The sequence below is a fragment of the Battus philenor genome, unplaced genomic scaffold (genome assembly GCF_028537555.1).
Source record: "Battus philenor isolate CCGP_79_NKW_IND1 unplaced genomic scaffold, ilBatPhil1.0.hap1 SCAF_23, whole genome shotgun sequence".
NCBI lineage: Eukaryota > Metazoa > Arthropoda > Insecta > Lepidoptera > Papilionidae > Battus > Battus philenor.
Window position 1 is genome coordinate 11,926,605 of NW_027181686.1, and position 17,674 is coordinate 11,944,278.

At 36.5% G+C, this 17,674-nt stretch overlaps 1 protein-coding gene across 1 annotated transcript in view; it reads left to right on the top strand.

Annotated features, from left to right (window-relative positions):
- The window catches only part of PIG-S (phosphatidylinositol glycan anchor biosynthesis class S), a 90,279-nt gene that overhangs the window by 65,778 nt on the left and 6,827 nt on the right, over positions 1-17,674 (top strand). Inside the window, exons 2-7 of the mRNA XM_068767334.1 lie at positions 5,981-6,071; positions 8,442-8,581; positions 12,059-12,271; positions 13,585-13,782; positions 14,708-14,808; positions 16,944-17,121. Coding sequence (XP_068623435.1) covers positions 5,981-6,071; positions 8,442-8,581; positions 12,059-12,271; positions 13,585-13,782; positions 14,708-14,808; positions 16,944-17,121 — 921 coding nt within the window. The remainder of the gene's footprint in view (positions 1-5,980; positions 6,072-8,441; positions 8,582-12,058; positions 12,272-13,584; positions 13,783-14,707; positions 14,809-16,943; positions 17,122-17,674) is intronic.

Genomic DNA, 17,674 nt, shown 5'->3' on the forward strand with positions numbered 1-17,674 from the left:
CAAACAGACAGACGTAAAAACTATATCATTAGTCTTTCTGAAACTACACTTGACAGGGAGGAGGTTGAGGCTTTTCCAGTTGAGAAAGTAACTACTGTTCTGCGTATAAACGATATCGTTTCCAACTGATTGAGCATCTTCATCATCTCCATTCCTTTATCGGACTACTAGGCGCAGGCGAAAGTTTCATAAATACGTTGTTGAGTTACCCAAAAGTTGAACTAAACGGTTTGGCAGCTCGTTTTTGATGGGAGTCGCCAAGATCTGGAACGACCTGCCTGGGTCTATTGTTCCTGATGAGTTGAACTCTGGAGCCTTTAAAAGTAGAGTGAACAAGTTTCCATTGGATGGGCATGTACCACCTTCGTCTTCATCTACACTTTCCTTAAGATGAGATGGAAGACAAACGCCTATTTCATTACAGCTATATGTAAAAATTATCGCGATGTAAAGTACAATCAGCGCCATCTATTGTCGACTAGAGAAACTTCATATGTGTTGAGATTTTGATATATAAAAATAAATAGCATCGCATGATATAGTTAGTCGCATTTTGTATGCACATGCATTAAACGCATCGCTTCGTATTCCTATCTTAAGATGGTGCTGTTGTATTGTTTGCTGTGGTTAGAATAAACAAAGCGTGTTGTGTTCGTTTCCGTTTAAAGTCACTATCGACGTTGGATACTGTTTGCACTAATAACAATTGATCTTCCTTATCGGTTTGTGCGTTTTTTTGTTAAAGAAAACCTACGTGATGGACTGGTAGTTCACTATATACAGGAAGAAAATAAGAAATATATATAATATATATAAAGACAAATATCGGTAAACGTGCACCCTTATACAGAATGTGTGACCTCCACAATTCATATATTAGTGATATTGATATATTCTCGTGCTCTCTTGTATCTTTTAAAAGACAATTTCGTTCGAAATTATTGGGTACACATAATACAATTAATGTTTTTACTTGTTCTGTCATTGTTTGACCATAAATCATTAAATGTTTTCAGTGAGATAGTTATAAGGTAGCAATTGTAACTAATTTTATATGTCTATGCTTCTAGTTTGTACTTTCTTACTACTTTTTGTTACTGTTTATCTCCAATAAATTAAATAAATAAATAAGTAAATAAATAAATAAGATTAGCTATAGGTATAAAATCTTTGTAGATTTTACACCTATTTGAAATAATTTTATATATAATAAAGTTAACACTGTGAAATATGTTTCACTATTTCTTTATTGGAATGCAGTGAGAAATGAGATATGCACAAAAACCAAAGTTACCAATGTAGCTTGAAGGAAATGCATGTCTGAGGTTCCAGTGATAGCTGTCAGGGCCGAAAGGTTTCTATGTGATCACCGCTAGCTGATAAACACGGCGTGGGTAAGGTTGCTGAAGTCGTTAGATGCTGGTAGCGCAGGGCGAGGCATTGTGGCGATTTTTAGGGGTAGTACGCCAATTGCAAGGGTGATGAAAATGATTGAAATGTGATCGACATATATCTTCTAGTAGTACAAAGTCTAATGATACAGATAGTGAACAATAATTATTTTTAATATGTAGCATTCACAACACATGATAACGCTTATTCCAGATGATAAAGGACAGCAATCAGGCGTTACCTTGCGGAAGTCCATCCTAAGTAAGAAAAGGACCAATATTTAGCCACTTCTGCACATGCAGTGGTAGTCGTGCAATAAAGTGCACCGCCCGCCAGCCCGCTGATAAATGCGCATGCGGCAAACAATGCGAATCACACAACCGCCACCGCCAAATTACTCAACACGTGTTTCACCCCTCCACGGGGCATCTTCAGGAGCTATGTTACACCGATTAGTGCCAAACACAGAGTCAGAGTTCAGCGCATAGTCGCCCACCTACCCTATAGACGACTATGGAGGGGTGTAGTGTGGTATTATGATATTCGGGAAGAACTGTCAATCATCAGGAAACATGTTTGTTTCCAGTGGCAATCCTATATAATTGATGTAAGTGTGAATTATATAAGATTGTATCCCGGAAATCGAAAGTCCCAACTACCACTGGGCTATTCTGGGCTTTCATTTTTACTATCCTCGAACCTGCGACCTACCATCTCAAGTCTCTGTTCTCTACCGCTGCGCTAACTGCTCCAATGATTTTCTTATTATATTACGTAATATTTATAAAACCATTGATTTTTTGGATAGGATATACCATACAAGAATTGACAGCAGATGATGTATATATTCATCCATTAGTAGCTTTTATATCTATAAATCTAATAGTAGATTATTTAAATTTAAGGATTATGGTAAAGGAAGTTTCTGGAATGTGATGTAAGATATACTCAGCCGGCACTGGATGCGTATATCTTACATCACATTCCTTAGTACGTATCATTCTCTCATTGCCTATTGACACTGGCCAAGTGTTTATTGCTCCCAATTAAATACGAGACCATTTAACCTATGCTCTTAACGTGAAGCTACTGCGCAGTTGTGATATTTAGCAAGGCATTATGTAAATATTATCATTTGATTATTCTGTACACCTGGATAAGTCATCTCTCCGATGAGGAGTTTGGGCCGTATCTCCTCGCCTCTGGCGAGGAACGGCAGCTCTTTTTTCTTTTGTAGTCCTCGCTATTGGGGACCTCTCGTTCCCCTATCACGAGTGGGACAGGGACTTTTTATTTCTGATAATTTATTTATATATTTTTTTATTATTATCATTCTCCTCTTTCATGTTTCCTATTATCTGTTGTACTGTTTCTTTCGTTCTACAATTTTCCCAGTCTTTCTCTTTCATACCAATTGCCATACATCCATCCTCAACCATTACATTCTAGGTTTCCTTACTATTTTATTTTGCAATAATACATTTATTGTTCATACATTTGACACATATTTTCTTTATAATTATGATATTATATTATACTGTTTATTGCACTATTTTTGGTACTACTTTATTTATTTTATTTCTATATTTTAGTGTTTGCTTTACTTTTTTATTCATATTCAATTATTTGAAAACTATTACTGTGTTTAATTTTTACCTATGGCATTTATCACCACCTTCCTGCAGTAGCTGAGGAAGGGAACGGCATTTTGCTGCACTCAGGTGAAAGGAGAGGAAATAAATAACCGGCCAAGTAATGTAAAAATAAAACAAATAGTAAAATAAAATGGGCAAATAGTAATAATGAGGAAATTGTCAAAAAATAAAAAAGTTATAGCAAACAAATATATAAAAAATGTAATATCGAACCGAACTAAACGGTTTGACAGCTCGTTTATGGTGTGAGTCGCCAAGATTTGGAACGACCTGCCTGGGTCTATTTTTCCTGATAAGGTGAACTCTGGAGTCTTCAAGAGTAGAGTGAACAGGTTTTGGATGGACGTATACCACCTTCGTCTTCGTCTACACTTTCCATCAGGTGAGATGGAAGACAAACGCCTATTCCATTACAACTATATAAATATATATATATAAATAAAAAAATAATGAAACTTATAAAACTGTACCTTAAATGAAAAGATGCTGCCATAAGGAGGTACATGCTCAGATGGCGACATGATAAAAAAAACATCTGGCTAAGCTTGTCTGTGACGAAAAATATAATTTTAATAATTATAATTTTGAAATAATAAATCAAAATATTCTTAATTCGAAAAGGTTGTTACAATCATTTTGAAATTAATCAATATAAAATGTCGGCAATGTTGTCCCTACAGGATACTACCACTGGGTCAGTGGTGTACCAAGAACTTTTGCCGCCCGGGGCGATCTCCAGTTTGCCGCCCCTTCTATTATAAGTCAATCAAATAGTGGTTTTTTATAAATTAATACACATAAATAAATTATTAAGTTATTTAATCAATATTAATTAATACACAGAGTAAATTTTTTTAGACATATGTGTATGCACTCGTAAACATATTTATACTCGTATAATATCTACTCTTCTTTCTAGCTTTCATACTAGAAAAATCGTGTATAATGCTCTCAAAATTAAAATTATTTGTAATTTCTTGTTCTATTGGCAATATTGCAAGAGTTTTTGGTCTTAATCGACTCATTGTAGAACGAAGATAATTTTTTATCAACTTCAATTTTGAGAAGCTTCTTTCGCAACTACCGACACTGATTGAAGTTGTTAAAAAAATTCTTAACAAAATTACAATGTTGGGAACAGAATTTTAATTTATTATTCAAGAAAGAAAATAAATATGAAATGAATATGTTGCTTTTTACAACTATAAGTAAATTTAAAAAATGCCGCCCCAAGGTAAGTGCCGCCCGGTGCGGACCGCACCCACCGCCCCCCCCTAGGTACGCCACTGCAATGGGTCGAAAGACGGTTCTGATAAGAAGAGCCGGCGATAAACTTTCTATGTAGCCTGCCCACTGTTACCTTGCCAACCTACTGGATTATTTTACATTCGGTTGTATTCGTGCAATCTTGTAGAGAAATCACTAGCATAGCGCTCTCCATGGGTCTTTGAGAGACTGTGAGTTTACCAATTAGGCTCTGATTGACCACATGTCTATTCCATAAATCATCACACACATTGACTTTTGTGTTTGAAGGATATTGGACTAAAAGCATATTTCATATATTTTTTAAATATCCCCGTTTAATGGAATCAGGCGTTATTTTGCGGAAGTCCATCCTAAGTAAGAAAAGGACCAATATTTAGCCACTTCTGCACGTACAGTGGTAGTCGTGCAACGTCGTGTAACATAACTCCTGAAGATGCCCCGTGGAGGGGTGAAACACGTGTTGAGTGATTTAACGGTGGCAGTTGTGTAATTCGAATTGTTTGCCGCATACGCATTTGTCAGCAGGCTGTGCACTTTGTTGCACGACTACCACTGAATGTGCGGAAGTTGCTAAATATTGGTCATTTTCTTATTTAAATATCTCCGTGTTCGAGAAGCCTTAGCGATTATTATTGAAAATGACTTTATTGACGCACACGAGGCGCTGACACCCGACTCCTTGGCATCGTCGGACGCGCGAAGCTGATATTTCAGTCGACTCCAGTTAACATCTTTATAAACTACTTTATATGCTTGATATGGAATGAAGGTGCTACGTTTGGAACTGGTACATGATGATCCAAATAAAGCATAAGGAATGTTTTAGTCATATCAATCTTGCTATTTTATAGACAACGACAATTCGAAATGGTTCTAATTTAGATTCGCTTTTGCTGTTGCTCACGAGCAACCGAAACCCTCCAAACCCCAAACCGGGTTGACTTCGTCTGCCGAAGAACTCAAAGCCCTCGCACAATAGCTAGCCAATGTAGACCTCGACGAGGTCTGCATCGTCGCCGCAAAACTCTGCAAAGCCTTCGGTCCCTCGGAGCGCTTTCTCTGTATTGCGGAGTACTCGGTCCTTCTCGCCGCCCTTAAAGCGGAATTTAAATAATATTCGCTGCCCCGTATCAACGCCAGGACACACGTCTTACATCGAGCCCCGGCGGTCTTGATGCACATATCATGCACTACTCACCTACACATGACACGGCGGCCGCGTCCGCTTAACCCGCGTTCAAGCGAGGGCGGTCCGGAGAGGCCCGTGTCTCTCCCGACCGCCGAGTAGTCCTCGCTTCGTGCTACATACACTACACCCCACTCACTACACTATACACCTACACGGTTATAGTTCTCCGCGTGTAGACGTCTTCGTCGTAACTGAGGTACGATCCCCAGCGTAAAATTTTAATCCGTGGACCTCTGTTTCCACGGGCTCAATTTCAATGAAGCTGCACAAAGCCCATACCGGCTAGCAACACAACATTTAATACATCAAATGTCAATACGCACACTGCTACTTTGGACTTCGTGTTGTCATTACCTCCAAATCTACCGGCCCTATTAAGAATCTCATATAATAAAGTAATATGGTTCATTGATCTTTTTAAAATTTTCGTGAATAAATTGCCTATATAATTAAATTAAATATTATCTTGTTCCAGAGTCCAATCGGATGTGGGCTAGCGCCTCATTCGTGGGCGTGCTGATCGTGATCGGTCTGCCGCTCTGGTGGAAGACCACGGAGGTGTACAGGTTTGTGGTTCCTTATCAAATTTCCGAGGGTATTCTTGGATCCTTAGTTCATATCCTGCTCGAAGGTCTAAATTGAATTTTGGCGCCTGGTTTTTTACACAATTTTTGTAGACGACGTAAGAAAAGATCTAACGTTGTATTGGTCTGTCTGGCTATAAATATCGTTAAAATAAAAAATAAAAAACGTTATTAAATTTGAATTTCGAATCTGTCATTCTTATGTAACTATTTATGATGATTTCTCATTTTCGCGCCATTCGGTATTTAATATTTTTGTCATATTAAAATAGAGAGGGTTGTTAAAGAGAATCTAATTTTTGTTATAACATTGTACATTAAAACTCAAAGAGACTTCCTGGTGCATCTGTGACCCTGTGATAGTTTAGACAGTAGTTCACTCAATAACCAGCTGTCCCGGTTTCAAATGATAGGAAGTCGGGTTGCGAAGTGAAGTTGGAGAGAAGAATAGAGTGACATCATTTCATTCCTAATGAAAAAACAAAGAAAGCATTCACCGTAGTGAATTATAGGAAGATGATACAGGATGGTTGAAATTAAAGAGAAACTGCGTGCTTTTGGTAAAACATCGACGCACTGGTCTTTACCGACCGCATATTAAAAAAGTAAATTATTATGTAAAAAAAGAACCAATACAAAGTCACACTTGGCACTAATCGGTGTAACATAACTCCTAAAGATGCCCCGTGGAGGGGTGAAACACGTGTTGAGTAATTTGGCAGTGGCGGTTGTATGATTCGGATTGTTTGCCGCATACGTATTTATCAGCGGGCTGGCGGACAGTGCACTTTGTTGCACGACTACCACTGCATGTGCGGAAGTGGCTTAATATTGGTCCTTTTCTTACTTAGGATGGACTTCCGCAAGGTAACGCCTGATTCCATTAAACAGTAAATTATTATGTTTCAAATAATCCGACATATGACATTGCATGCGTACAGATTACATAATGTTCGATAGATATCTCGTATTTATAAATAGTCGAGAAAAAAACTAAGTAAATGTATGTTTACGTAATTGTTTGATGTTTCATGCAGCGGGGTTGGAAGTTATCGTCGTATCACGTGTTGTATGAACCTATGACTTTGGGAAATATTACTTTTAACCATTGTTGTATTATGAGATTGTATTATTTTTAATATGAAGACAAAGTAAGTAATAAATAGGGATAAATAAATAGTAGTAGATACAGTACCTGGCGATATATATTGCAAATCGAAATTTAGAAAGAGACAGTCGGCTAATTTCGGCTTGAGAGCACTGTCTCTGTCTCACACTACTTATGTGACGTTTTGTCAGTCGTATTTCGTGCGACAGAGATAACGCTCTACGAAGCCGAGATTAGTCGATTGTCTCTTTCGAATGGACGATGTGCAATATTTATCGCCGATAGAGGAATTTATCTCGTAGAGAAATGTAGGTATATAAAAAAGATTGAATACCTAACTTAATTGTATTTAGAAGTAAATTATGGTAAAAGAAAGAAATAAATATAAACAAAGTTAGGAATATTTTGGTAAAAATAAAAAAGGGTGTGTAAATGAAACAGAGAGTTAGAAATGATCGGTCAGGGCAGGAAATGTTTTAAAAATTCATAACTAAAAAAGAAAAGAAAGAAGACAGCACTGGCCCTCCATTGCCAGTAGGAAAAGAGATTAATAAGAGAGAGTAGACAAGAAAAGTCAAGAGGATTGTCAAGAAGTGGCAGTGTATAGACTACAAAACTCTAAGAACATACGACCGCTGGAGCCTTAAGGTTCTAGCGCGGAGACCACGGAACTGCAAGCCTAGTGGTCGAAAACCCTGATTTCAGGTCTGTTCTAACCGGAACTATTGGAAATCGGGTGAGAAGGCTTTTGTCCAACAATGGACGTTCTTCGAAGATCCGGAGTCACAGGACAATTCGAAAAATTCAAAGTTATAGCTGTCATACGAGTCTCTTTTGTTTATTTTACGATGGAATTACTTAGCATTCTCGAGTTTGTTTACATTTAAATCACCACGATATATCTCCAGTCTCACTATATGTCGATATCCTGGGAAGGCTTTACCCCGAAGGCTTTTTTCCGCCTCAAGAAAAAAAATCATCACTTTTTCTCCCAAGAAAAGGCGGCTATCTAAGGCAACTTAGTTCTCTGCCTCTTTTAAAGCAGGCATTTTACTCCTCCAAGACCGTCAACCATAAGCGAGGAGTACCAGGAGGAGAAGGTCGTTTGTTCACCTTGTAGATGGACGTCCAGTTTCAACTCCAGAACCTTGGAAATGGAAATTGTAAGTCTAGGTGTAGCTAGTTTACAATAAAGATCCCATACACGTTACGAAACCAATACAAAAATCGTTTTTAATACCCAGGGTGGCATTACCGTACGACAAGATAAATGCATTCGACACGCAAGCCCACGCAGTCAGCTCCGAGCTGGTAGTCCTGGCATATGATGAGAAAACCGCTGCAGAGGTTGCCGGATACGTGGAAAAGGCTTTCACCGACTCTGGTAAGTAAAAGTTTCGACTGTTAAAAGTCTCTAATTTACATGTAATAAACAGAATCTGAATCTTGCGAAGTTTTTAATAAATAATTCCGCAAGACCATATTGGACAAAATGAAAAAATAATAAAAGTAAATTTAAAGAAAAGGCTTATTATTCGATAAACGAATATTTAAATGACTAGTATCCTTGGTAGTGATGTCGCTTGTTTTGATTTCATTTAGGCTATATCTGATAGAGTATGTATCTATGTATAATTCTGTATTAAACTTTATATTAAAATGTGTTTTACTAAAGTTGATTAAAAATAGCATTTTTTTAAATTTTTCGATTTAATTATCTCCTCAATACGCAACTATAGACAAACGTTTACAGTGCGTTCGTGTGGTTATATATATATATATATATATACACACACACACACACATATATATATTTATATATATGTATATATATATATACTAACTGATCCAAAAAATAAAAACAAAAAAATTTCTATAAAAAATAAAATAAAAAAATTAGGGGTGAATCACCCTTATCACTTAGGGTTATGGAAAATAGATAGCCGATTCTCAGACCTACTGAATACGCATATAAAATTTGGTAAAAATCGGTCGAGCCGTTTCGGAGGAGTACGGTAACTAACATTGTGACAAGGAAATTTTATGTTATATATATATAACATTTCAAATGTGAATCGATTATTAGCAGTAATTTGTTTCTTTTGGTTCGACTCCATACAAAAAAAAAACATGTACAATTTTTTTGCCTAAACTACCAGGTTTAAGAAAAAATTATATAGAACAACTTCGAATAAGGACTACTAAATCTATCGATTGGTGTTAACAAAAAATAAAAAAACCCCAAGCCCGCTCTAGTGTTTTCGATCGACTGTGCAATTTTTTTCAAAATAGTACCCTTGACGATTTAAATGTCACCTACTGTATTCCATGAACTACAGTTTTATGTAATAAAATATCAGCGATAACTTTTTGACCCAATTAATAATGTTGAACTCTCTTATCGACGAGCCGATTACGAATGGAGTGCAAAAATGAAACTAACGAAAAGTTCACCTGATATTCGCCATATTTTTTTTTCATTAATATGTCGTCTACCGCTTGGATATAGGCTTCTAATGTAGTTTAAAAATAGAATCGCTTGTAATGCATTGTAATCCGGTGATGAATATCCGTAGTGTTTTTTTTAACAATATTTATTTTTCGCTTAAACTAAACGCAGCCAGTTGGGAGGGTTGCCGCTATTTGATACGGCAACTGCAAGGGGTCTACGTCAGCGAAAAAAAATTTGGGGGGTCCATGAAATGAAAATGGGGGTCCACGATAGTGGATCTCAACACATACACTGATAGTAACTATTTACTTACATCATACTATCTTATAATATCAAAACATTTACATAATTTATAAAAGTACCTATGAAGTAAAAAAATTATTATTTATGTTTATAAAATTGTGTAAGTTGTAGGATGTTGGTATTCGCTTTGTGATCGCATAACATAACATGTGTTTTTACTTTAAGTTTTTAACACTAAACTGCACTACAGTTAGAAATTTACAGGAAATCAATACCAGGTAAGTAGGGGGTCTAGCCAACACGGAAAAACATGGCAAGGGGTCTACGACACAAAAAAGTTTGGGGAACTCTGATCTAGTCATTACATGGTCGATATGACCCCTATATCAATTTATATCGAAAGTAGGCGAAGTCATCACCACCTTGTAGAAACTTAATGCCTTATCTTCTCCACCTGTGGGAAACTGTTTTCTCGACCTATATCGATCACTTTGAACATCCAGATGGTTATTTACGGAAATAAAATATTGATTTTCTCACAATAGACTTTTCTTATGTTTATATAATTATTAAAACGTGTTCAATTGTTCAATGTATAACACAGGTGTGTTACATTACTTTGAATAATATAAGATTATACACCAATACCTCGCTTTGCGTCGTTTCGTTTTGCGTTTTTTACGAAGTTGCGTCGCTTCTTAATTAGTACTAATTTTCACTGTGCGTCGTTAGATTTTCGAGGTTGCGTTGTTTTGGGTTCGAGTCTTTAATTGTTTTTTTTTTAATGTTCTTTTTTTGTAAAAGATCAAAACTCGGGGATTTCCTTTCTAACTAAAAAATAATGCAATTTTAATACAGTTTTATTTTCACTTTGTTTTGCTAATTTTAGAGTTCAGTTTCACTTACGTAGTGTGTTGTAACGTAGTGTGTTGTGCTTTTTTCAAAAGAGGATAATAAATTTATATAAATTTTAGCGTGTTGTTTCTGGTTACAAAAGAGGTATGTATTTGTCCAATTTATTTATTGGCAGAGTTATATATTTTTTTTAAATATTTACTTTGTTCAATTTTTTTTCAAAAGTAGTATTTTCGTGATCCCAGAACCTATCTTCGATCTTTACGTGGTTTGCTACAGAAAATCTTAATTCACTTTGCGGCGTTTCAATTTGCGTCGTGTTTTTTTGGAACGTAACCACGACGCAAAGTGAGGTATTGGTGTATATTAAATATGTTAAATGATATATAGGAGATGGGTCTGTTTTTAAATCACCTTCACATCGATTTTATTTATTTACACTTTATTGTACACCAAAACTTCTATGTAAAAAGGAAATCTGACAAAATAACATAGATAATAACTAAAAAATAATTTATATCTGTATATACCTGTGTATAGGCGGTGTTATCGATCAAGGCGATTTCTACCAGACAATCTTTGGATAGAGATGAGATACATGAAGGACAGTGCAATTTAGGGTGTACATAATAAAAAAAGATTGAATTTTTTTAAACTTTGTGTATCATTTTATTTTGTGATTGGTTAGGTTAGGTTAGGTTATTTGAATCTGTTTAAAAGTTAACTTTTTATTTATATATAGTCACTATTGGCTTAATGACATATACATATATTGTTTTTATAGAAGTTGTTGCTGTTAGTCAGCGGGCTTTTACAGCTACCATCAGGAAATGGTACTTTTCAACGAGTCATTTTCAGGGTCCATCTCTTTCAGCCCATAGATATTTTAATTACAAGGATAAAGTAAAAGCTCTTCATTCTCGGGGTATATGTTCCATAAATATGCTACGAATGCAGACACTGTGAACATGGAATGGTGGTATATGGGAATATAGTGGATATGTTGCTAGGTGACAAAATAAAAAGAAAAGAAATATATATAAAAATTTGACTAATTATCTTATGGCTTAAAGAATTCTTTAAATAATTTCGTAATTTTCTCTTGCTTGGTAGTTTTTAAGGCTTTAATTCAGGCTGACACGCAGTCGCATCAGCGATTTGTCTCTTAACAATAAGAACTCTTTAGACGAAGCAATGTTCGTAAATAAATCTTGGACACCAATGGTGGACGCCCATGTCCATCAGTGGACGTCTTGTAACTGAAATATGATAAGAAGCCATCGTATCTAATTCTATGTAAATATATTTCAGATGTACTTAACTTGAAGATAACGAAGCAAGTGCTCCCTGAAAAGCTGCGCAGGAGTATGGAGTCAGTGGCCGAAGAGCAGGAGGCTGTTGAGGAGGTGGCAGCGGCTTTCGATATCAAGCAGCATAATAAGCTGTATGTCGTGCAGCGCGGCCCGCTGTTCCAGGACGTGTGGCTGGCTGGCGAGAGGGTCCTGTTCTTCAGAGATGCCAAAGGTATTTTTATACTATATCGTCGTTCTTTTCTTAAAATACAACCTTTTTAATTTTATCATAGCTAGCCAGAGATTTTATAACAAATTTTTACGTATTATTTGACTTATAATTTTTTTCCCCGATGTAATATATTACAACGTATACAGATGGCGTTCGAGACGCTACTACTTCGAAGTGCTTCGATAGATGGCGTTGATAGCCTATTGCCTCGCAATATCATTTGGTTGTTTACAAATGTTAAGTTGGTTCTCTGCTTTGACTACCACTCACTACACTATACACCTACACGGTTATAGTTCTCCGCGTGTGGTCGTCTTCGTTGTAACTAAGGTACGATCCCCAGCGTAAAATTTTTAGTCCGTGGACCTCTGTTTCCACGGGCTCAATTTCGATGAAGCTGCACAAAGCCTAGACCGGATAGTAGCACAACTTCTAATACATCAAAGTGCAAAAATCTCGGTTTGGTGTTGTTATTCAGGAATAGCAACGGAATAAACGGAGATTCGGGTCTCGTGTGCGCACTTGTGTTGGAATGGTAAGCGAACCCAAGGACCCTTTGTGGGGGTCCTTAACCCTGGTCACTTCATGGAGCGTCCGCCCCGAAATCTATGTAGCGGTCATAGCTTCCCTAGTAGCTCTTCGATCTTCACTAACCCAAAAGTCTTAGGCCAGGCGCTCTTTGCACTCTGGCAATGTCACATTGTCAGCAGTGTATTGCTAATGTAAGATAGCTATAGCAATAGCAAGACATAACTTGTTAGATATGAACTGAAAACAACACTTTTATGAATATGAGTTTATTGGGTATGCCAGACAATTTTTAATAGGTCACGTGGTAAGAAAGTAAACGAAGGAACACGCGTTCGCCGCTGTGCTCGAGCTGTTACAAGGAAGATTGATGTTTGCGAGCACCGATGTCGTCGATGCTCGTCGCCTGCGCACGCGGCTCTGTCTTTTGCACCCGACCTCGTTCAGGACAACTCCGCTAGATGAAGTAGAGTAACACGGTTGCCACACTAAAATCAGAAAAAAATAAACAATCTATAATAAAACGCCGGTTGTGAGATTCGAACAGAACTAACTTTTTATTTACGTTCAAAACATACCTACATTCTTTATAACAATGACGGTAGGAACACTATACAATCTATGTTCCAATAGATGGCGGTATATATATATTAATTAATGATTATTTGTATATAATTTCAACACAATCCAATGTGATCATCTTTGTTGTAAACATTTTGGCAAATTCAAATCGAATACCTTTGTAGCTGGTTTATGTTGCTTATGTGGATATGTGGTGTCCACAGCTCTGGGTACCTTGGCGAAGGTGCTGCGGCAGTGGGTTTACGAACCAGCGTTGCTACGGGGCGCACGCTCCGAGCTGGCAGACAGCTGGCGCCGGTTACGATTTCCACCCGGTCGCGGTTACTACATAGTACTCTCCGTGGTACATCCGCGCCCCCAGGACCTTAAAGTGGAGTTCCACGCCGGCGAAGCCATGGAAGGTAAGATTTGATACTTTTTGTATTTTTGACTCTGTGTTTGGCACTAATCGGTGTAACATAACTCCTGAAGATGTCCCGTGGAGGTGTGAAACACGTGTTGAGTGATTTGACGGTGGCGGTTGTGTAATTTGCATTGTTTGCCGCATACGCATTTATCAGCGGGCTGGCGGGCAGTGCACTTTGTTGCTCGACTATCACTGCATGTGCGGAAGTGGCTAAATATTGGTCCTTTTCTTACTTAGGATGGACTTCCGCAAGGTAACGCCTGATTCCATTAAATATTGATACTTTTTGTGTTTCAAACTGCTTTGTCTTTCCTCATGGCAGAGATGTCAGTCTTGACGACCAATATCAAAATCGACCAAAATCTCCAGGCTTTTATATTCTATTGCATATATTGCCGTGCACGGCTGGTTGTCCTGTACTTGGAAGGCTCCGTCTTGATCTCAAGGTTGCGAAAGGTAGGAGACCAGAGGAAGAAAATGTTAACGATAAATGTAGCCATGTCTTCCTAGAGTTTTAAAGAAACTAAAATAATAATAGGACTCGGCGATAAAACAAAATGGTCGGATAAGATTCACGGTAAGTTATATATGCAAGCAGAAACAGGTGTTTAAATAAGGTTAATAAAATTAGATATAAAAAAGTGTTTTATTAAAAAAAAATGAGTCAAATAAACTGTGATGCTATAATAATCTGTGATCTAGGAATCACTGTCGCACGAAATACGAGTGACAAAACGTCACATAGGTAGTGCGGGACAGAGATAGTGCTCTACGAAGCGGAAATTAGTCGATTGTCTCTTTCCAAATTCGATGTGCAATATTTATCGCCGAGTACTATAATGTAATGTCTCGTTTTTAATGTTTATAAGTTTTATGAAAATTCATTCTTTAAATCAAAGTATCCTAATGTCCGGTTTCAGATTACATCGGATCGTTCACGGATGAACTGGAGGAAATTCACAACTTCACCCTCAAGTCCCAGTGGCTATATTTGCTGAATTTCGATTTTCAGGCGAAAGAGGTGAGTTTATAATTTTTTTCCATCCGAATTCTACCAGTGTTTACCAATGTGAGACCGACGCCCCACAGTGGGTTAATATGATGGTTAATGGGGGTAATTCGAAAATATACACAAATCTCACTCTACACAAATTTACATACATACAGTTACATAGGGGGTGTAAGAATTATAGAAAAAACTAAAGTAGGTTATGGCACAAAAAAGTGTGGAAAATACTGTTTTTTTTTTATTATTATAATGGTCCCCGCTATTAGGGACCTCTCGTTCCCCTATCTCGTGTGGGAAAGGGACTTTTTATTTCTAATAATTTATTCATATTTCTTATCATTATCATTCTTCTCTTTCATGTATCATATTATTTGTTGTATTGTTTCTTTCATTCTACAATTTTCCCAGTCTTTCTCTTTCATTCCATTAGCAAGGAAAATACTGGTTTACACAATACTACACATAGCGCCATCTATTGGCGTGTATCTCACTATCATTGACTCTACTGAGATAGAGATAGATACTAAGATAACATTTAATTTCAAAGTTTACATACATTGCAAGGAACATGCTTTCCCCCAAAGATATCTATGGGTATATATCATAATCGCCACGATTGGCATGCAGATTGGCGATTGCAGTTGCTGCCCATTTTCTAAATAATTTGTTTTACATAGTTAAACAAAAAATATTGTAAGTCTTATTATATATTTAATCTTATTAAGATAGATTTATTAAAATTAAAATAAAAAATGTAAAAATCTGTGAACAAATTGATGTACATAAGAAAAATAAATAAACTAAAAAGACCTGTAATACTGCAATATAAAATACAACTGTAGTATTTGAGGATGGATTAAAGGAATGGAATGATTGAGAAAGGAAGATAGAATTATGGAATGATAGAAGGAAGAAAGGAAGATATTGTGAACTATGGAAGACGAAGAAAAAATTGTTAAGAAATAAAAAACCCTGTTCCCAACAAAATAGGGGTGGAAGGAGAGGTCCCAATAGCGGAGGCCTGTATTAAAATAAAATAAAAAGTTTGTTTGTAAGCTCTGGCAATCATATATAATTAAAGGACAAAGTGTGAATTATATAAAATTATATCCTGGAAATCGAATCTGCGACCTACAAGTATCAATACTCTACCATTAGACTTGAACTGCTCAAATAGCTTATAGTTTTATGAAAATAAAATTAAAATTTGTTCGCTCAATTGCATTTAATACTTATCTATTACATAGCCTTTAATGAAACATTTATTATAACTTATATTCGTTGGACTGTCTGTCTGAAATAAAATTTATTATTCTTGAATATGTTCATAAGCGAAAAAACACGAGAATGACATCAAATTTGGATTTTTTAAGCATCTTTTCAGCTTTGAAATATTTGACGACAATTGAATAAAAAATTGTGTACACCTATTCCCCGATTTACACGGTAGATACGTTCCTGAGATAAACGTGTAAATCGAAAATTAAAAATTTGCAAGTCAAAACCGTGTGATTCAAAAAGCTTGCAGAAAATGCATAATTTTGCTATTTAACAGTTGTGATTTTTTTCAATATGTTTAGGTGTGCACAGAAATAAAAATAAAATGCATTGACAGGTTAAAATATTTAATTTAATACGGAAACACTGTTTTTTTATTTAATTACAATACATTAAACAGAAGAAAAACAAAATAAAACCAAAGGTGTTTTATTATCCTTTATCACTGTCAGAAATTACCCACATTCTTTTTTTAGGAATCGAAGGTTCGAATTTACTTTCATCGCTCGATGTTATTTGTGCCGATTCGATGTTTGAAGCAGAAATATTTATATTATGAGAGATTGTAATAAAATCGGTTATCAACAATTGTTTTAATTTTTTTTTGTGAAAACCGTGTAAAAGCGAAAACGTGTAAAACAAGTACCGTGTAAATCGGGGGATAGGCGTACTATTAAACGTTACAATAAAAATAAAATACTATTACACAAGTCTTGCCTTGTCTTGACGAAAAAATATTGAAATAAGTCAATAGATGGCGTTAGTTGTCTGCTATTGTATTCTATATATCTCGGTGCTTCTTCAGAATGCAGATGTTAGTGCAACGGTAGATTAAGGCATTCAAAACATTCTTCATCACATATGTCCAGGTGCGTGAGGAGAGCGCGTGGGGGCGTCACATGGCTACGCGCGAGGAGCGGCTGCAGCTGCTGCTAGCGCAGCTGGAAAGCCGTGCTGCCACCCACGTGTCGGAACTGCCCGCAATCAACCTGGCGCTGTACCTGGTCCCCTGCGCCGAAGCTCCCCTCGTCATCTACGACACTGACGGTACCTCTTTCAGATTGTGATTACTTCCTTTACTTACCTTATATCTAGATTTCTTTACTTACGTGACTCACATGATAAGTTGCTTAGATCATCGGAGAACTTAATTGACCATGCCTGCTCATTCTACTATGTTTATGGAGAAATATTTAACTGTTGTCGCTGTCAGGTTACAGAATGAGCTACCAGAACCAATATGATGCGCTAAACCACTGTGAGCATTTAAAAAAAAAGGGTAAAGAGCACTTATTTCGCCTCTAAAATAAGATATTGTGTAGCCTCATACGTAAATATTTGTGTGTGTGTATATATATATATATATATACATATATATATATATATATATATACCTCACATTATCTTCCGCTCTTTTCGTCTAATTCCTATCACACTTTCCTTCGTGCTTTTATCATTCTCTTCTCCTCTTATCACGTCTCTCTCTTCTCCGATATTTCCTCGTTGTCATAATTACAGCTTTTTTAATATAATCATATCAAATAATTTATCACATCTCTATCTTCTTATTACTATTGGTATGTATTACATTGTTTTGTAC